The 20,465-nt window shown below is 44.0% G+C and overlaps 1 protein-coding gene across 3 annotated transcripts in view; it reads left to right on the top strand.

The window, feature by feature from the left end:
- Positions 1–20,465, top strand: part of LOC146175887 (HEAT repeat-containing protein 5B) — a 54,912-nt gene that overhangs the window by 27,914 nt on the left and 6,533 nt on the right. For all 3 annotated transcript variants that reach the window (XM_084582252.1, XM_084582253.1, XM_084582251.1), the window contains 18 exons: positions 695–763; positions 1,426–1,547; positions 2,060–2,219; positions 2,514–2,703; positions 3,506–3,675; positions 5,174–5,315; positions 6,000–6,236; positions 9,003–9,254; positions 10,012–10,115; positions 10,810–10,887; positions 11,009–11,077; positions 11,571–11,744; positions 12,311–12,521; positions 14,304–14,588; positions 15,054–15,216; positions 16,629–16,744; positions 17,947–18,243; positions 18,916–19,167. In XM_084582252.1, coding sequence (XP_084438378.1) covers positions 695–763; positions 1,426–1,547; positions 2,060–2,219; positions 2,514–2,703; positions 3,506–3,675; positions 5,174–5,315; positions 6,000–6,236; positions 9,003–9,254; positions 10,012–10,115; positions 10,810–10,887; positions 11,009–11,077; positions 11,571–11,744; positions 12,311–12,521; positions 14,304–14,588; positions 15,054–15,216; positions 16,629–16,744; positions 17,947–18,243; positions 18,916–19,167 — 3,091 coding nt within the window. The remainder of the gene's footprint in view (positions 1–694; positions 764–1,425; positions 1,548–2,059; positions 2,220–2,513; positions 2,704–3,505; positions 3,676–5,173; positions 5,316–5,999; positions 6,237–9,002; positions 9,255–10,011; positions 10,116–10,809; positions 10,888–11,008; positions 11,078–11,570; positions 11,745–12,310; positions 12,522–14,303; positions 14,589–15,053; positions 15,217–16,628; positions 16,745–17,946; positions 18,244–18,915; positions 19,168–20,465) is intronic.

Genomic DNA, 20,465 nt, shown 5'->3' with positions numbered 1-20,465 from the left:
AACTGTGAGACAAAGGTTGCAGTAAATTTAGTCCTAGGCACTTGCATCTCATAAACTTTTAAAACCTCATTTAATTCGGAGTCATTAGAACTACAAAAAATATTCTCATTATTCGAGCCTTATTTGCCGGTTCTAATTTAATTATTCAGTAAACTTTCATTATATGTTATGGTTCTGCGGAAATTTTCTGGTATTTCTGGTGTTTGTAATTTACAGAGTTTGAATTATAGATGTTTTACGGCGTAAACTTAGTGTCTTGACCAGATAGATTCTTTATCGGGATTTTTTGTTTTCTTTCCATTGCTTTCTTATCGTTTACATATCTAAGCAGGCTTTTCTGAGTAGTGTAGAAATAAACTTTTGTTGACATTTTGCCGCTTCAGCATTGTGAAAGACAAAGGAATGTCGGAATCATTTAATCCACTTTTTTTATCACAGATTTTTGTTATTACGTCTAGGCACTGTTCAAGTCACAGTTCTACCACACTTACCAGCTCACACCTACATTTTTTTCAGTGCTATGACAGAAATAAATTTTTTCCTTTCTGGTACAAGTCAGTACCAGTTCTTTTCCTAAGTATATTTGAACAGCTCTTGCTGATGTGATGAATGTAGTAACACCTACTGACTATTGCCATGTGAAAGGAACTAGTGCAGTATGTATAACGAGACCTTCCTCGGCATTTTTGTGCAGGCATTAGCTGAAGCAAAGACTTCGCTCGGTGGGGAAGATGTTCGCAAGGCAGCAGTTGGACTTATCCATGTAAGCGGAAGTGGAATGGTGGCTCTACCTAACCCAGTCCACCTTCATCATCATCATTGTTGCCATCAACATCATGTCTTCTTTGTGAGCTCAGTTGCAGCTAATGCTGGACAAAAGCCTCATTCACTGATCTATAATTAACCCTGTCCTGCACGAGCTGCGGTCACTCTGTATAAATTCATTGTTCTTATCTGGCCGCCTGATGCTTCCTAGAAAGACCTTTACATGCCCTGCCCTCCCATCATCTTTTTCTTCTTATTTATTATTATTTCTTTTTTTTTACTTCCAACAAGGATACCGTTAATGTGCATTTGTTCCCTGTCTCATTCTGCCGTCTCCTTGTCTGTTAGTGTTGGCCGTATCATTTCCATTATGTTGCTGTATTGTTAACTAAAGTCACATGAGATTTATTGCACCTTCTTAGCCTGCAGAATCGGGGGCAGTACATGAAGAAGAGCTCTGAGCATCAGATGAAGAAAGTATGAAATGATCTCATAAAAATAAAATGATATGTGCGCCACATATATATGCAAAACGGGCAAGCAAGTGTAAAAATTAAACAACGCATTTACATTGTAGTGCAAATATGAGAAACCTGGAAGCATAGGAGAGGATTAGCATCTACCAATCAAACGTCTGGCTGATCCAAATTCTTGTTGCAGGGTGCCCTCAGCCATCCAAATCCAATCCTGCGGTGTGCAGCTGGAGAAGCCCTGGGCCGCATGGCACAGGTTGTTGGAGATGGCCGCTTTGTGGCTGAAATGGCACAGGACAGCTTTGACAGGTCAGTGCACAGAGGAGCGGACCAGGCAGCTTCCACCACTCTGCCCATGTTGTAGGGTGCACTTGTGGTTCATGTTGTTTAGATTGAAAAAAAAAAAAAAAAATGTTAAAAAGCGATAAAGTAGCAAGACAATGCTGGGCTTAGTACAACTTATCCGGAAAAAAAAAAGAAAAACGGTGGAAGCTTACAATGCATGCACCAGAGTCGTGCTATTAACTGCACTGATGTGCAGCCGTCCAAATCTTTAACTGGCGTGCTCGATGCCCGCCTTTTCAGTGCTCCTGCACCTTAGGGTGGGTAAAACTTGCCGGAAGGTCAAGATTAAGTAAGGGCTTAGTGAGCCCTTGCTTATACTTAGGAATTTCGCGGGTTAGCTCTTCTGTAATGCTCAGACTAGCAGAAAATGCGCGCACGCCAGTTAAAGATTTGGCCGGCTGTACATCTTGATTACCATGGTGTGTTGCAATTTGCTGCACGGCAAGAGGTGAAAAGTTGGCCTCTGCGCTGTGCAGACTCAAGACTGCCCGAGATGCGGTGTCCCGCACGGGCCACTCCCTTGCCCTGGGCTGCCTGCACCGCTATGTGGGTGGCATGGGCTCTGGTCAGCATCTCAACACGAGTGTCAGCATCCTTCTGGCTCTGGCACAGGACATGAATGCCCCCGTGGTTCAGGTGCGGCCTCGCATGCCCTGCTCCTGTCTCATCTTGCATTGTGTTGTCATCTCATGCTGCTACTGTATTAGTGCGTAGCGATAAAGGTTATTACTTGTATCATGGTTGTTTGAGTGCTGTGTGATGTCAGCATATGTTAAGAGAACACCAAGTGGTCTAAATTAATCCAGAGCCCTTCATAAACCCTCTCTCATAGCCCATATGTCACTTTCGGCCATGAGGGCCCTACATTCTACTGTGATTACCTACTGGTTGTGAAAAAGTGCACTTTTCTGAGGTGTCGCACGTGTGCAGGTGTGGGCCTTGCATGCCCTGGGCCTCATTGCGGACTCTGGAGGGCCCATGTTTCGAAGCTACGTGGAGCCCACTCTTTCGCTGGCCCTCAAGCTGCTCCTCAGTATGCCACCCACTCATGTCGATGTGCATCAGTGCATTGGAAAGTGCCTTTCGGCCGTCATCACAACCATTGGGCCCGAACTGCAGGGTATGTCCACTGTCACAGTCTCATGTGCTGCGTCCTGGTGCTGAGCCCCGTTTTAGCATGGGCGAGATTTTGGGCGAGATTTTGCATGTAGAAGTCCATTCCAAATTTTTCAGTTCTGACTTAGTCACATCCTTTACATCCTTAAGGTATGGTTGCTATCATTAACACACCTCCACTTTGCCTTTAAGTTGCGGTCTGATGGGGCTAGCTGTTCCATCAGCAGCGAATTAATGACCCACTGTATTGTTCATCAGTACAATATAAGAATTGAATGCTACAATATGAGGAGCCTTCTGACATTCATTTTTTATTTTATTTTATTTCTTCGATCCACATGGCCAAGCTTCTTGCATCCTCTGACGATCACCAATTCTTAAAGACTGTAGCTGACGTTAGTGTTCTGCTTAAAGGAAGGTGTTTTTAATATGCCTCTGATGAAATATAGTAATTAGCAGCACTTTGGTCTGGTGAATAACTCATTGCTTTTACTTATTTGTTTCTTTAGAGCATTGTGAGTAGCTTATTTCCATTCCTCATCATCTATAGTAAGAAAATAAGAATGTTTTAAATGATTCTGCATTAAAATAACTTTTAACTTTATTATGCTGAGGCTCTCTTCACAGTACCAAAGTACTGTGGCAGTACCATTTTGGACTTGGCGAAAAAAGGCCAAGCTTGGCAGCCTTGATTGGTGGCCCTGTCTTACTTTGAAATTGTATAATTATGGAACTTTGTTTTTCATAATTATTTCATAATTTCATAATTTTCAGCGCTGAGCTCTTCCTTGCTGTGCCCTGTGCAGGCAACACCAACTCCATCAGCACAGCCCGGTCATCACTGCTGGTCGCCTGCAGCATCATGCAGGACCATGGTGATGCCCTGGTGCAGACTGAGGCCATTTCCTGCCTGCAGCAGCTGCACATGTTTGCACCACGCCACGTCAACCTGTCGTCCCTGGTTCCTGTGCTCTGCGTGAGTATGTGTGTGTGCTGCACGGGAGCCGGTGTTTTACACTGAGGCACTCATTGTGATTCTCCAAGAGAAACCAAACATATCAGGCGGTAGCAAAAAGTCATGCCGGTGCATGAGATCACGGGGGACAACGTAGCCACAGATGGCACAGGTTGACTTGAGAGATAAGGGTGACGTTTCTGTTCTGCAGTAGAGGTAGCTAGGGTGATAATGGTGGTGAACTATTGTGAGGGTTAATATATGTAAACCTGCATTGTGCATTGTGAGTTCGTGGGTTTAATTCCTGGCTGTCACAACACTGTTTTGTATTTGTAGCGGAAAAAATGAAAAAGTGCCTATTTACTGAGACTAGTGCATAGTAAATAACTTACATATAATTGAACTTGTACCACTTCCTTTCAATATGGCATGTCTGATTGCCCGCCCAAAAATATTGTTACATTGTTACATGGTGGCAAGCTATGTAACACAACGACATGATAGAAACAGGACCACATGATGATAAGATATGTTTTAAGGTGAAAGCCTTTAACTGCTCATACTGTCGGTCACGATTCTGTCCTTTACACTATAGCTGTCATTCGTCCTGACTTAGCTACGCTGGGCACGCAAGAAATGTATCATAGTTCTCCTTGTCTAGCGTCATGCCAAGGCGGTTGCCATGGAGATCGCCGCCGCTGTTTACCTTTAAAGCTGTCAGTGAAGAACTTTCGTCCAGGCTTTCGTGCTGCGCCTTTCTTTTGCCGCTTCCTCAAACACTACAGCACGTAGCGTACAGAAACAGAAGCAGTAAAGCAGAAATTAGCGGCATTTCAAATTGGTTCACAGGAAAGAAAAGGCACATATCTGTTACACCTTTCCGTGGACCCCTGAACCACACCGTAAAGGAAGGGAGGAAGGTTGGGGCGAAAGAAGAAATAGAAAAAGAGGTGCTGTAGTGGAGGGCTGAACCACCACGCAATAAAGGCTTTTGCCTCATTGCACTTTAGTGGTCCAAAGTTCCCCCTAGAATTTTTTAATGGCTAATGGGCCTGGCACCAGTGCTCTGCCCCATGCCATTGTCCACTTCGCTGTATTTGTGTTTGTAGCAATATGTTCATTTTTGATTACATCCACAGTGGTTGTAAAATTTAGATTCTGTCCAAGAGACAATAGAGCAGAGAGATCAGTACAGTAATGAAGCTCTTACAATTTTCCTAAAATAAACAACCAGCATGCCCTTTTCTGGCTTTTTTCATAGTAACATATTTTACGCAGTTGTGTTTGTTTTCAGTTCAAGGTGCATTCATTTAGTTGGAAAATTGAAAGTGCCAGTGGCCGTTCTTATGAACAAAATGTTGTATTGTTGTTTTTCCTCTGTTTTCTCGCAGTTTAACATAGCAAACATTACTGTTTATGGAAGATATGAGGGCAAGTACATAGAAATTACAGATGGCTCTGTCGGCTAGTCATTAAGCCCTTACAGTGTGCGTAATGTAGCTTCCCTGCCTTCTCCCAGAGCGCCCTCAACTGTCCTCACCTGCTGCTGAGACGGGCAGCTGTGGCCTGCCTGAGGCAGCTGTCCCAAAGGGAGGCCCGGGAAGTCTGCGAGCATGCCAGCTCTTGGGCCAAGGAAAATGCTGCCCTCGGCTCGGGTGGTGGTAAGCATTGCGGTTTTACGGGCTGTGGGAGGTCACTTTTTTGTAATCATAGAACTGCGATATATTGTGTTCGTGTCCATCATCGGGAAGCTGCACGTGCCTCGCTGAAAGTTAGTACAGCCGGAGGAACGGCAAACCTTTGTCTATTTGAAAGAATTTATTGTGTTACTGTCTGTTTACTTTTGCTGCATTATTTTGCTTAATCTCAACAGGAAAAACAAACGTACATTGCCGACACCGTGATCTCCCCTCGCAATTTACACTCCGCTAGAAGTTTGGGGCAGTGCGTGGCCCGCATATAGCTGGCTTCGTAACCGTCTTTCATGGCGAGCTGTGGCCATGCAGCCATAAATAAATTTCTTCAGCCGTAAACAGATCTGCATGAATGCCTTTGCCATGCTTCTGCATACTAATTTTTGTTCGTTTCAATGATACCGATTTTCGGATGATACGAATGATACGAATTTTAACGCAACCCCGATGAGATTCGTATCACCGAGATTCTACTGTATTTGGTCTGGGAGTATGTTATAGCTGGGCCACAGATTGTCCGAGAGCATGATTAAAAGTCTCATCATTATGTGTTGGAGTTGTGTCCTTTACGCTCTCTGAGCAAGAATAGTGCACACTGTGTGGGACAGCAGTGCCTGTTCTTTGTGGTCAGGCATGTCAATCTGCTTGCAGGCAAAGGAGGCTCCAACCAGCAGAAGCAGCAGCAGCAGCAACGCTGGGCCAGCGAAGGTGCGCCCCTGCCGTGGGAAGTGGGGCTGCCGGGTGTGCTGTTTGCGCTGCTCGACCGGGAGACAGACCCGCGGCTGGTCTCGCACTTGCACGACTCATTAACCAGCATGCTGCAGGCCATGCTGGACGACAGCCTTGGGCAGTGGCTGGGCCTCTGCAAGGACGTCCTGACGGCCGCAGGTGGGCACCTCCCTCCTGTCGTGTACTGTTGTCGGCAGTCACCAGTCGGTCGATCAGCAGCACTTTGGAATCAATTTGGAATCAAGTCCGTCAGTCGCAATTGTATTTCGTTCACCTTGTGTCACTTTAAAATCTGGCTGCGTTTTGATGGAGGCGAAACAAAGTGGCGCGATGTCAGTGCACAAAGTGGTCAAAATTACTCCAAAGTCCTCCACTACGTCACCCCTTTCTCTCTTTCTACTTTCACTCCCACCATTCTCCCATCCCTTGCAGTGTGGTTTAGGTGTCCACAGGACAAGTGTGACAGATACTGCACCTTTCCTTTATTCTGAACTAATTATTATTATTATTATTATTATTATTTTTAGGTTAGTCATCGCAGTTTAACCAGTCATTTAGTTTATGATACTCCAAGTCCAGGTGGTCAGTACCTCTCTTGCAATCAGTCAATGATCAGTCAGTGGCTGATTACAATTAATCATTAACTGTTCACTGAATGAGTCAGCTGATGCCATTTGGAATTGGTAAAAAGGTTAGTGAGGCACAGTTAGTTAGCCAGTAGAATGTGCAATGACATAAATCAGTGGGTATGTTAGTCACAGGTCAGTTGCCCAGTTTATATGTAGTATAAATAATAATTTGTAATATATCAGTGTATTAATGGCATGTTAATAGCATGTTAATAGCATTTCAAGATAAGCTGGTTTGTTTATTGCATTTCAAAAGTTGGTCCGTGATACTAGTGGAACACTGTTTAACTAATGCAGGGGGGGGGGGGGGCTATTTTAGAACATCAGTAAAGGATGTTGCCCCATTCAACCCTCTTTTGTCTTTTGACTTATTTTCTATTCTCCCAGACACAAGCTGTCTCTTACTAATTCATCCACAACTGAAACGATACAGTCACACTGTGTTATATTGAGCAGGTAAAAAATCGTAGCAAAATTGGTAGGATAGAATTTCGCCAAAAACTCGCGCAGGAGACGTAAAGTTTAGTTACTGGAATGACAAAAGCTGGGACGCACTCTTTCCATAGCTCTTCTGTTGTTTTCAACCCTCTCGCAGCGATTCTGGAAGCATCGAAAAACTGAGGGTCCAATGCCAGGGGGGTTTCTCTGCACAGCACTTCCAGCATGTGCTGTGCAGCAAAAGGCCAGTTCCCTTCGTCACAGTAGTGTTGTGTGAAAATTAAGACATTGGAATGAAAGCTGCCTCTGTTTTAACCACATCCATAATGGCCAGTGAGAGCACAGAATGGCTACTGGAAGGCTATAACTGAATATAGTGAATTTTAGTATAGAGGAACCCTATCTGTGCAGTATGCTGTGATGAAAGGCCACAGGGTGTGGCTGGGTGGAGATGCACGCAAACTGGCTCCCTGCTATTTCCCTATCCCTGTGACTGACTGGGTGACCCTATTCTAAAACTCGCTAATGCTGCCGATTCTGAGGCACTATCGATACGAGACAGACGAACATGTGCTGACCGAAAAAAAATTAAAAAAAAAACGGCTATATCATTCATTGCACTACTGGCAAAGGTGCGATAAAGCGCAAACTGTAGCGTGGATGCTTGCCATACCACTATCAGTCACTTGTGTAGTAAGACTGACTGGGTGACAGTATTCTAAAGCTCGCTAATGCTGCCGATTTTGAGGCACTATTGATACGAGACGGGCGAACATGTGCTGACCGAACAAAAAAATAAAATAAAAAAGAGCTGTATCATTCGTCGCACTGCTGGCAAGGCGATAAAGCTCAAACTGTAGTGTGAATGCTTGCCACGCTACTATCACTATGTTACTTGTGTAGTGAGGCAAAGCTTCCCACTTGCCTTCCAAACAAGCACTGCTTGGTGTTCAACAGTTTAATATGACATAAGGATTTCATCTGTTGGTTAAAGTATTTAGCAACAATTGTCAATTCATATTATTTGTGTTTGATCAAGGTGTGTCCGTACATGCACTGCGCGAAATACGAAGGGATAGCTCAAGAGACATAATGACGCACTTAAAGCTATGTCATCATCTTTCATGCCATTCCCTTCTGTTTATTTCATACAATGAAAGGGTCATTTCAGATGTACTAACTATTAGCCCAAACATTGTCTGTTGTCACCCAGGGTGGTGAGTTCAGTTGTACTGTGCCTTTTTTTTTTTATGGGCCCTAGCATAAAATTGAAGAGGCTATAAGGTTGGCCAATAGGTCCTTATTGGTTTTGGTTTATGGCATTTAACACCCCAAAGCAACTCATGCTTTGAGAGCCGTCATAGTGCTCTGACATCGCACAGCACATAGGTGCCTTGCTTTTCGCCTCCATTGAAAAGAGGTCGCTGGATCGATACTGTACCCTTGGGCACAGCAGTCAAACACCTTAACCACTGCACCACCATGTTAAAGCTTGCGAAGTGCAAGTCTTTCTTTGGTTTATGGTTTACGGTTTATGGGGTATAATGTCCCAAGGCGAGTTGGGCTCTGAGGGGACGCTGTAGTGGAGAGCTTTGGAAATTTTGATCATACCATTGGAAAGTGGCCACTGCATGCAAACTTTTTTTATATTTGCAATGTGCATATCTGTTATCGCTCTGTGTCGTTGCTCTATCAGGAGTTTATTAAAAGTGGGCTTCAGGCTTAAGTAAAAGGATTGAATGGGCGTTATCTTGCATGCTTTTCACCACAAACCAGCTTTGCCTTAATGCTTTTGTGGGAAAGGCAAAAAATGCCTCTTCCGGTGGTTGTGCTCAGTGTTTCAAAAACATTGTTGCAGACACGTTGGCATCTACTGTGGCTTCTGTGCCCGAAAAGGAAGGAGATGCTGAGAACGCGGACGAGTTTGATGACGACGAAGAGGCCATCAAGGCCGGAGAAGAGCCTATCTCACACCCAGCAGTGGGGCCCCGGTGGCCGACCAAGGTGTTTGCCGCTGAGTCCCTGCACAAGATCATCACCCTCTGCGAGGGCCACAAGGCACACTTTGACCTCACTCTGGCCCGGGAAGAGCGCTCACTCAACCCAAAACGTGAGCCTCCTCCCCTTTGCTAGTGTGTTTCATACTTCAGTGTTGAATATTTGCATATCTGTAGGTATATATCTGTAAAATTCCCTTTGAATTAGTTTCATACAACTACGTATGGCTGCTTGGAATGATGAGGAGGATGATCTTTCTCTATTGGCACAAGGCCAAGTGCTATGACTAACACGTTTTTTGATCAGGCTTGGCAGCAGTCTTAAGAATCAGCGGATATGGTCAATACCACTAAAAGACATTTGGGAACTTTGGTGGCTGCATGCAGTACTGCTGTGTTGCAACTGAAGTGAAGATTTCCCGTTTCTGTTTTGGCCACATCTTTACCTTATTGGAGCTATAGTGGCGACGCATTACAAAGGGTGGGCCACTATCACTATCTCGCATACGAAGGCAGATGCTCCAACAAATGGTCCAGCTCTGCCAACCAATAGACCGGCAACATAGTGGCCTGTGAAAGAAAAGCAACCAGATACTGGTAGGCAATGTTAGTTCGGATCCCTTATATGAGATTTGGATCACTCTGTTTTGAATACAGTGAAACCTTACAAATTCGAAGTCAGTGGGACTGTGAAAAATGTTCGAATTAACCGGGTTGTTGAATTAAGCAAACATAACAAAAAAAAAAAAAAGAAAGAAAGAAAGAAAAGAAAAGAACACAACCTCAGGCAAAAAGTTTCACTGAGAAATTGCATTGTGTGTAGCTGCAGTCTTGTGATGAGTGCTGCACCATTGACTTGCTTGCTTGCAGAGGACTTCCTGGTGTTGCATCTCTCCGACTTGGTTCGCATGGCATTCATGGCAGCCACTTCAGATAGTGATCCCTTGCGCTTGGAAGGGTTGAAAACATTGGAGGTGGGTGTACCTGCCAGCCAGTGTTGTGAGCAGGTTTAGAACCCTGGCATTGTCCTGTTCATGCCTCAAAGCATCAGCCATTATTCTTGATTCCTTTTCACTTTTACTTTATAATGCGCATGCTGTATTGTTTTTTAGCTAAAAGTGAACCTGAGTCCTTAAAGCAACAAAAATTATTAAAAAAATTATATCTTAAAAATGTTCTGGGGATCCAGTGCTGCTTCGTGTTTTTGATGTTGTGTACCTCAATAACACCAAATTAATGAATTTTGCATCATTTGGGGTAAGTTTATTCCTTGCTAAAAGTTAGCAGGGAAACTGCATTCATAGTACATATAGGCAAATTTTGGGTTAGATTTCTCCTCTCGCAAGTTGCCATATATACTAATGCGTTAGCTGCAAAAACTTGCTTTTTGTTCTGGAGTAAAGTGTGTTATGTTTAGAGCACATTTCTTAGTCTGTTTGAGGGTGTTTATTTCTTGTGTTTATGGCCTGCAAAAAGGTATTTAGCAATCTCAAGGGCGAATGTATGAATCCAGTCTAGCGCTCCTCGGAAAAGTTTGTTTTCATACTTAGTCATGAGCAGCCCCCTCTCTAGGAGTTCTGTTAGTATTGTCTTTCAAAATGGCAGAAGAGCTTTACTTGTGCAGACCCCAGAAAGCTTTATGCAAACTTGTTTTTGTCACTCCCAAAGCTCATCATCGACAAGTTCTCGCAAGTGCCTGAGCCAGAGTTCCCTGGTCACGTCATTTTGGAGCAGTACCAGGCACAGGTAAGTTGTCTATGCTTGCCCGCTTGGGACGTGATGCATAGCGTCGCTTCTTTGCTGTTACCGAATAGTGGCTTGATCCATTCCTGTTACTTTTCTTTCTTTCACTTCTTCGTGGAAAAAGGTGGGGGCAGCGTTGCGCCCTGCTTTCTCACCGGAGACGCCATCGCATGTCACTGCCATGGCCTGTCAGGTATGTGGAAGAGCTGTTCCGTGACATTTATGTGTGGCTCGTCTGTGTGGCGCACATTTTGCATCGGTTACTCCTCCGTATTGAAATGTTAATGGCACTATTTGTCCTTCTTTTAGTAGGTGCTCAAGAAAATTGGCAAGGATACTGTGCGTTTTGTATGAAACTGATGTCGCCCAAGCTTCAATTTACACTAACTGCAGTGCAATATGAGTTCTGAGCTCTGTCAGAGAAAATGGGTTTTGTAACATTTCCAGCAGCTGTGCAGCAGAATGGGCCTCAGTTCTGCTCGAGATGGCTGGTTTGTTTCCTGGCTGCAGCGGGTAAACTTTGACGGCATAAAGCGCATAATTGCCCACATTTACCGAGTTTCTAATGCACATTAAGGAATGCCTTGTTATGGTGAAAATTAGTCTGGAAGTCTTTCTCGGTGATGCACCTTATAGGCCTAGAGTAGGTTTTGGTACAAAAATATTTCTTCTCCCCTCATGTGCAGGTGTGCAGTGCATGGATTGGCAGCGGTGTGGCTCGCGACCTGAATGATCTGCGGCGTGTCCACCAGCTGCTTGTATCTTCGCTGACCAAGTTGCAGAAGGGGGCCAACTCACTGCTCTACAACGAGAGTGCTTCAACCCTCGAGAAATTGGCCATCCTCAAGGCATGGGCAGAGGTGAGAAGAAGAGTCAGTCAAGGGGCATAGTAGCTTAAACTCCACAGAGCATTTTTGCACGTGAAAGGAAGCATATTATTGGAATCAAAAATGAATAGGAACACTAAGGACTTGGCAGCACATACTACGTGTTACTGGGTTTGTATGTCAATAACTTAAGAAACCAGAGCATCAGTATGCTCTGAAAACAAGGATAAAAAGAAGACAGAGCATTTGCTCTCTGTACAAGAAACGAAGCCAGTTTCACTACGTCCAATTCTGCCTTTGTTCATCCTCATTCTTCTCTTGCTACCTGCTACTAAGTGCATTCATTCTGTCACATATTGTGTTCTCCTCTGCATCGTTGTCTCTGGTTTGCATCGTCACTCTTCTTTATTTGCTTATGACGGGGCTAGCTATTTATTTTTCCTTTTTTGCATCCTCTTCCATTTTGTGCAGTCAGTTGTGAAAAGCAGTGGCAGACATCTCTTCGTTTTTGTGTTTCTGGCTTTGGTTTGGCTGCCCTTATAGAATAGTGGCCTTGTCAGAGAGCTGGCTAGAATATGAATTTTTCGGTTTTGTGACAGGTGTACATAGTGGCCATGGAGAAAGAGCACGAAAAGTCGCCACCCAAGCGAGCCGGTGGGGATTCCAGTGACCAAGAAGAGTCTGAGGCCAACGAAGATGACATGGGAGGCAGAGAGTCGCTTCTCAAGCTGGTTGCTCCGGAGCTTCTCTGCCTGAGCCGCTACTGGCTGGCTGCTCTCAAGGATCATGCCTTGCTGTCGTTACCTGCAGGTAAACTACGATCCTCAAGCCTATCAAAATGAGCTTAGACAATAGTTTATGGCTTGTTTGTGTAACCCTATAAAATAAGCTTGAATTTGTTTTCTTGCGCTATTTGAAACTTGATATAAATTTTACACCTTGAGAAAAATTCCTGCATTTATATACCGTAGGTATCATAGCAGGGGGAGGATATGTAATAATCAAATGCGCAGCAAGTCCATAACATAACAGCGCCAGTGTGCCACTGAATTAGAACTTCAAAGCCATGGATGCCAGCTGTTAAAGCCCAACGCCATGATAAAGAAAGAGTTAACCTTCAGGAGCATCAGTGGCTTTTATACATCTTGTCTTGTGTCCCTTACCCCATACATGCAGACAAAACCCAAAAAGCGGGAATGGCGCCTTAAACATGCCTTACTTCAGGTATCATAACCAACTGTGGAGTGAGACAGACAGCTGTAACCAGTTACTGTATGTTTAGTTCCAGAGCAAAGCTGGTAATTAAGGGAAAGGTAAGGGTTGAGGCACGCAGGAGTTAAATGCTTAGTGCTCCGAGAAACACGGGGCTTCGGCAGAGTGAATTCGAAAACCACAGTTGTAGGTAATTGTTTAATTAATGATATTTGCTTGATAAAGAACAGTAATACTTTGTCCATCTTCAAGTGCGTGATGTGTGAAATCATGGCGTTGCTTGTAATCACAGTTGTGCAGGTTGGTAGGCCTGTGCTTTTACTCCCAGTGCCAGCTCTAACACATCGCACTGTCAGAAAGTAATAAGAAAAGGTATTCTCATCACTAGTGTTGAGCTCTTTCACAGGACCTTTTATAAATTTCAGTTGCATTATTCTCAGACTTCTTATTTTGGGCCAAACATGGCTTTTGTACGCGCCACTTCGCACGCCTATTTTAATATGGACCATCTTTGGCATGTATAATCTTTGAAGTGGGTAGAATGCTACTGCGTAGGTTTTCATGCAATCGGTGATATTTTTAAGACTCAAAATTTTTAAGCATTCAGGCAGTAGCCACTGAAAATGTTGCAGCAGATATAGAAGTGTCTGAAAATGGTGCATCCTAAAAGGAATGACAATCGCTGTGCTTAGTTGTACACAGTGGAGTATTAGAGATAAGAAAAAAAAAAAAAAACATTTTTCGCTACTCTGTCATGGGTACTGCCATGTCCAGCTACTGTGCAAGAATGCAATGTTTTTCACTTACGCGATGCATTTAGGACAGGAAAGCATCGAGCTATCTGAAAACTAACAAACATATATAGAAAGAAGAGGTCAAAGTCTACGATTGTCACAATTTTCATTTTTTTTTATTAACTTAGTATGTTAAGAAAAGTTTTCGTTGAGTGTGCGGCTTAAACATGGTTAGCGCTATATAATCAGAAAACGCTGGCTTTAGTAAATGCATAATTGTTGCTAACTGCTCTATTTTAGCTGGTGTGCTGTGCTATTACTGGTCAAGCTGTGAGCTGATTACGGGCAGTTTGTTTTCTAGTGCTAAATTCTATGTATGACTTGCGCAGTGTTTTTAAGGAGGAAAAAAAAAAAAGGCATGAATTCTGGGATCTCATTGTGATAGAGACAGTAACAGCAAAAAGCACACAAATGTAGAAGCACAATTGATGCTAACCAATATTGTTGTTTTTAGCTATCTCATGGTTATTTCTGATGTGTGGCTACGAGACAAATTGAAATTTTTCACGCCTCAATCTGCGGTCGCACTCGGCCTTCTTTCTTTCTCCCTCCAGCATGAGAAGCAACATTTTTCATACCTTTGCAGAGTTTTCGAGCCAACTGCCTCACGACGGCGGCGCCTTCTACACGTCCGACACGGTGGAGTCTGCAAGGCCGCACTACCAAGACGCATGGCCACCCATTCTTCATGCCGCATCTCTGTGGCTGACACAAGGCGGTGGCTTTGAAGGCGGCTTGCACCAGGAGGCCCCACCAGATGGCCTCGGCACTGGGGGACTGCGCGGAGGAGCCTCGTTTCTGCACCTGTCTCGCAGCTCCCAGCCGCAGAAGCCGGAGGAGATCAACCGCGACTGGTTCTATTTGCTCTTTGGTGAGCAGAGTGTAAACTTGAGGTTGCTGCTTCTGAAGATGCATAATGCGGAGTTTTATGGAGGTCAAGTACAACCTTCGTGATGTGTGATGTCAGTCCAAGCAAAGGAGCTTAAGCTGACCAGAATCAACCCAGTGCCCACTACTATGGCATCCCTTGTTGCTCACGTGCAGCTGTGGGATGTCAAATCCCGCATGCCATGCCATAAGTTTGTTGGCGACGCCTTGAACCACTTTGAGCGGCTTAGGCAAACCATCTTCCTGTGTGCATCAAAGCTCAGCTGTAGCCATGGTATGCGAAAATATACTAGCAGAAAGGAATGGATCCGGGCTTTCATATACATGACTGTAACTGAATAAATGTTTTAAGAGAATAGTTTTGGTCAGTGCACTTGGATCAGTTGGCTGGACAGCTGTAGCAGTGGTGTCTTCGGGTGGCCCCTCCCACCTGTGCTTTCTCTCCCAGGCATCTGCATGGAGGCCCTGTGTGGACAACGGGTGTCCGAGACGCCCGAGTGTGTCCCCGTGTGCCTTCAAGCATTGCACCAGCTGCTGAGCCATCCGCTGCCAAGCGAGATCCTGGGCAAGGATCTGCAGCTCTCGGTGGAGCTCTGTCATGTCCTCCACAGGTATACAGCTGTGTTCAGTTTGCTTATTCTCACTAGCAAGCATAGTGAGAAAGTGGTAATGACGTGGTGAAAGCACCCACTTTTTGACATGATTTAGTTCACCTTCTTCATCATGTTGTAGCATTGTATTTTTGTTGTTCCGCTATTCACATGTGTGTACTGTTTTATTCCTTCCTGCGAAATGTAAGTTTACTAGTCTAGTTTTTATGAAATCAATCAATTATACAATATTGTTTGATGTAGAACTGCAAATACTAAAAGAATTCAAGCATTGCCTCTTCTATTCTCTAAATCTTATTTGCTTGTTTGCTCTGTAAGCTACAAATGTACCTGCCAGGTAACCAAATATATGAGTGACTAACCTGCTTGACAACGTCCTTCATCAAGCAGCTTTTATTGACGCCTTAGTCTCATACTAGGGCTTATCAGGGACTGTATTCACATTGCCTCTGGATATCATCTCTTTATTTTGTATATAAATTCGGGGGTTCTGCAAATATTCTAAATTTCGAATATGAATCCGATATATGTTTTTTATTTTTGTTTATTCATATTAAAAAAGTTGGTACATATTTGGAATTTTTTAATGTTAGGAAATTACTGAATAAACCGAAAATGTTCAAATTCACCACAGTTTCACCGCACTGCACACTTCAATTATTGACTGCGTGAACTGTGACGTGGCACATCCTCAAAACACAATGAAGTCGTTTTATGAAATCGTGGCACCTTTTTTTGACTTTTTTGTCAGGCCCATTCAAGATTTTGGTTAATTCGGACATGTTTTCTGGTCCCTTGTAGGCCAAATTAACTAGAATTTACGGTGCTCAGCAGCAATATAACAGCTTCGCTTGGTTTCATGCGGGCACTGCCCGTACAAAAAAAAAAAAGTGGTGCAGTATACAAAACCTTGTGTAAAATTTATACTGAATTTTTCAATAATTCTGTGCAGTTCTAGTTTAATTTTATTTGCATATGCTGTGTGAATTCTGATACGAACGAGATGAACAATGTTTGCTATTTTTTGATGTTCAGTTCTTATCTTTTGCATTGATCAGATATTTAATATTCGATTCAATTGAAGATTTTTTTCCATATTCTCATTTGATTCATATTCAAGAATTTCAATATTCGCACACCCCTAATATATTTCACTCAAAATTTGTGCATTGCTAAATCGTGGGCACACAGTTTATGGAATTTGTTTAGAAATTTGTTCTGCATTCATTTGTAATTCCTTTCCTACGTGCAGTATGTACTTCTTTATTTTTATGCAGAGTATATACGAACTAAGAATGCCTGTTCTCTGTGCCTATACTTGTTGTGTGTATGAGAAAGTGTTGAGCAGTTTTGTGCAAGGTTCGATGGTTCAGCATGCACTAACATGTGCTGCTCCCACGCTGGTGATGTAGGATGCTATTGGCCAGGGATAGCACGCAGTGCCAGCTGATGGTCATGAAGATCGCCAAGCTTGTTGTGACTGCCTGGCAGGAGTCGTACGATGCTGAAAGGAAGCAGAAACTGAGAGGTGAGCACTGGGACTGTCCAGATAGTGAGGTTTTGGTGTTGACCTGCGTAGCCTGAACGCTGTTAAACACATTTGTGTACAAAAGATAAGCTTCAGAAACCAAATCGTGTATGAAATATTTTTCTTTCCAGAAAACTGATTGGTGATCATTGACAATGGATGTGAGAGAGAGCGTGTTATTAGCATTATGACTCCGATGCTTTCCTGTGAACTGATTTTTCATTCTTTTTTTTTTTCACTCTCTTGGCTGCTAATGTTTTAAACTACACCCTCGCCTGCACTTTTATCATCTCCACTCTCTCCTTCTAGGCTCCACTATTGCACCTTTCTCTCCTGGGGCTCTCATTCTCTCTTCCATCCCATCATCCACAGCTCAGTTGAGATGTTCACCAAGGAGTGAGACAGTCACTCTTGCCTTTCCTTTCCTTTGCAGGTTTTCTCTCTTTTTACTTCTTGTTGTGTGCCCATAATGGCCTCACTAATGCTAGTGCATTAAAATATGAATATAATAAGGGGAAAAGACCTTGAAGAAGTCAGATTTTCATCTTTCAAAACAGCGGTATGACACAATGGCGCGATAAGTACTGTCATATTTTTGTGCACTAGTACAAGCGAGTACAAATGGAATCATTAGGCATTTTCATTTGGAAACATGTCTTCTCTGGTACACATCTAAAATCTATTATTTTGTGTTGTACAGCTTGGTGTGGATCATTATAGCACTACCACGATTGAAATCCACTTTAGTGCCTAGAATCGCCATTATTTCTGAATTTCTCAAACAAGCAGATTTTCTGGAATACAGCTGAAAGGTTTTGTGTCCTCTGCAGCTTATACTACAACACAAAGCCATGAGACAAATGTGTTAAATAAGAATAAGTACTACACACAGAGAGGCATAGATGAGAAGGGAACACAAGCGCAAACTCGTGACTGATTTTATTTGAAAAAATATGCGCCTTTTATAGCTTCAAACCAGCATGCCATACGCTATGTGCAGTCCAAAAACGTGCCTTCATTCTGATGCAGTTCGATTTGACAGGTCACTTACACAGTCTGTACCCTTCTTCCTTATACAGTACACCTCAGTCATCTCTCGTGCCATCTTGTGTGTAGTACCCCCTCTTATCTACCACGATTGACTGACTAGCCTAACAAAGCACACTCTTTGACGAACGTGTACATAATGGCAACCTTTGCAGAGGTGGCCCCCGCCAATCAGGAGCCCCGCGGCTTGGCCGAGACGGTGCTGGCCACCGTTGGCGAAGGAGGCGAGAGTGGAGAGCTGCCGGCCGGCCAGTCGGTGGTACAGGCACTGCTTGAGGTGTGCCTGTGCCTGCTGGTGCGCCAGCTCCCACAGCTGAGCCCACAGCTTTCCTCTGCACTGCACGGGGTCAGGCACAGGGCGCAGCAGGGGTCACTGGACCCCGACTCAGGCCAACTCATAGCTGCAGCCCTGGGAGTGATTGCCGATCTGCCACAGCTCTGCTCTCCGGCTGGTGAGTGCGTGTGTGATGCACTGGAGGCCATTTGCAGTCCCATCGATTGCATGCTTTTCTTGTTCTTTATAAGTGTGTTCAACTTGTAGCCGGAGGTTAGTGCTGTCAGTTTTTTCTCTGCATAGAGTAGCAGTTGCAGACTGGCGTGATGTTGTTGAATAAGAGATTGCGGCGACTAATTGAGGACCCACCCCACCAGTTTTCCACTGTGTACAGGGTTTTGTCCAGCTTGATGCATTTCTCCCAGGTAAAATGCTTGAAAAAAATTAATCTGACTTTCCCTTGTAGAGACCAAAGCATGCAAGCCATGACACTGTCCAGCCAAGCTGCCTGCAAGCCATTAAAATCAAACCACCATCGTCCTCATCCTCCTCATTGCCCCGTCATGCTGGTGCAGTGGTTAGGGTGCTCGAATACTGGCATACTGGATGAAGGCGAAAAGCAAGGCGACCGTGTGCTGTGCTACTTCAGTGCACGTTAGAGAACCCCGGGTTGTCTTAAATTACCGGAGCCGTCCACTACGGCGTCTCATAGCCCGAGTCGCTTTGGGACGTTAAACCCCATAAACCAAGCCAACCATCATCCGTCTTATCATCGCAGTTATTTTTTGCTCTAAAAAGTCTCTGTGTGACACTGCTAGTCTCTGAGTGCTTGCCCTGTTGTGGCCCTCAGGCTGCCTGACGGTAGTGCCCACCATACTGTTCCTGCTGACGAGCGTGCTCAAGGAAGTGGCCGTGCAGCCCGTTCAACCGGCTGGCGGCGGTGGCACCAGCCTGGTGGTTACCATGGCGCCGGTAAATGCCGCCCTGCAGGCACTCAAGGCGTTGGCCCTGCTGCCTCTGCACCAGAACAGCGAGCACAGCAAGCAGTGGGTGGCCCTGCTGCGGAGCACCCTGTCACGACTCATTGATTTCACCAAGACGAGTGAGCACCACTCCAGCTGAATCATCACCCCCGTACACATAGCTGCACTGAAAATATCTCACTAGTAATAAAACACCGAAGTATTCATCCCAGGTGACACAATCGGCCTAATAGTGGCATTGTGCTAGAACCCAATGTTGGGCCAGTGCACCACCAATGAAGTGCCAATGTTGGGCCACCTTGGCTATGCCAGTGTTCACGCATGGAAATATCATATGTTGCTAACCTTCCTGCATAGACCTTGTAATGGAAAGTATACTATATTTTCCATCGCCTGCGAGATACAAGTTTGCGTTGTGGTACATTCCATGTATGTTAGTGCGTTGTTAGTAGTCGCTAAGCCAAGGATAAATGAAACACGCCGCTGTGGTCCGAGCGTGCCGACTCGTGCCGTAGCACAAATATGGATGGCTTATTATGTTGCTACTCATGCGCCACAAGAAAGTGCAAAAATTAGCATAGTATGCCTGCTGAAATTATAAGGCTACAGGACTAAAAAATCTGATCCCAAACTGTAGTCCCTTTATACAGTAGAAGCCATTAACACATTAACTTCAGAAGTAATTTTTGGAGTCATAATTCTTAAATATTTTTGGGTGCCGTGACCAACCACTGAACCACCAGAAAAACCAGTTTCTGTGGCTTCTTTCTCTGCTTCTGAGTAGTTCCCGTGGCTTCTTCCTGTAAATAAGTATCTGTGGCCGCACTGCGTGAATGCGTGACATGACCACCGGTGGACCATGAAGCAGTAAAGGCGTTAAGGGATAAATGGGCCTCAAATCTAGTTTCATTATTTATTGCCCGAACTTTATGACACCTCAAAGAATTGTTCAGTTTTTAAATATGCAAAAATTTTCCTTCTAGGGCAATTATTTTTGGGGTATTAGAAAATTGCTGCTATTGTCTGCGCAAACAATAGGGAAAAAATGCTTATCAGAAATGTATTTATAATATGCAGGTAGATACTGTAAAATCTAAGGAATGCAATGCTGGAAGCAGTTTTAAAATTGCTAATATTAGAGATTTAGCAGCCTACCGAACTTGGCACTCACAGCCATGTCAGTTATATAAAGATTTCAAGATAAAATAAAATAAATTTTACAGGTGAAAAAAAAAAAAAATGTGCTTCCAACATTACATTCGTCACTCTTTGTAGTATCTACCTGTATAATAAAAATTAATTTGTGATGAGCATTTTTCCCTGCTGTTTGAGCAGACAATTGCAATAATTCTCTAATACCTCTAGAACTAATTGCCTTAAAAGGAAACTTTTTACAGATTTGAAATTAGCAGAAAGA

Source organism: Amblyomma maculatum, chromosome 10, assembly GCF_055883805.1.
Source record: "Amblyomma maculatum isolate TAMU_Amacu chromosome 10, ASM5588380v1, whole genome shotgun sequence".
In the NCBI taxonomy this organism is placed as follows: Eukaryota; Metazoa; Arthropoda; class Arachnida; order Ixodida; family Ixodidae; genus Amblyomma; species Amblyomma maculatum.
The sequence above is the reverse complement of the archived record's forward strand: the minus strand, read 5'-3'. Positions and strand labels throughout refer to the sequence as shown.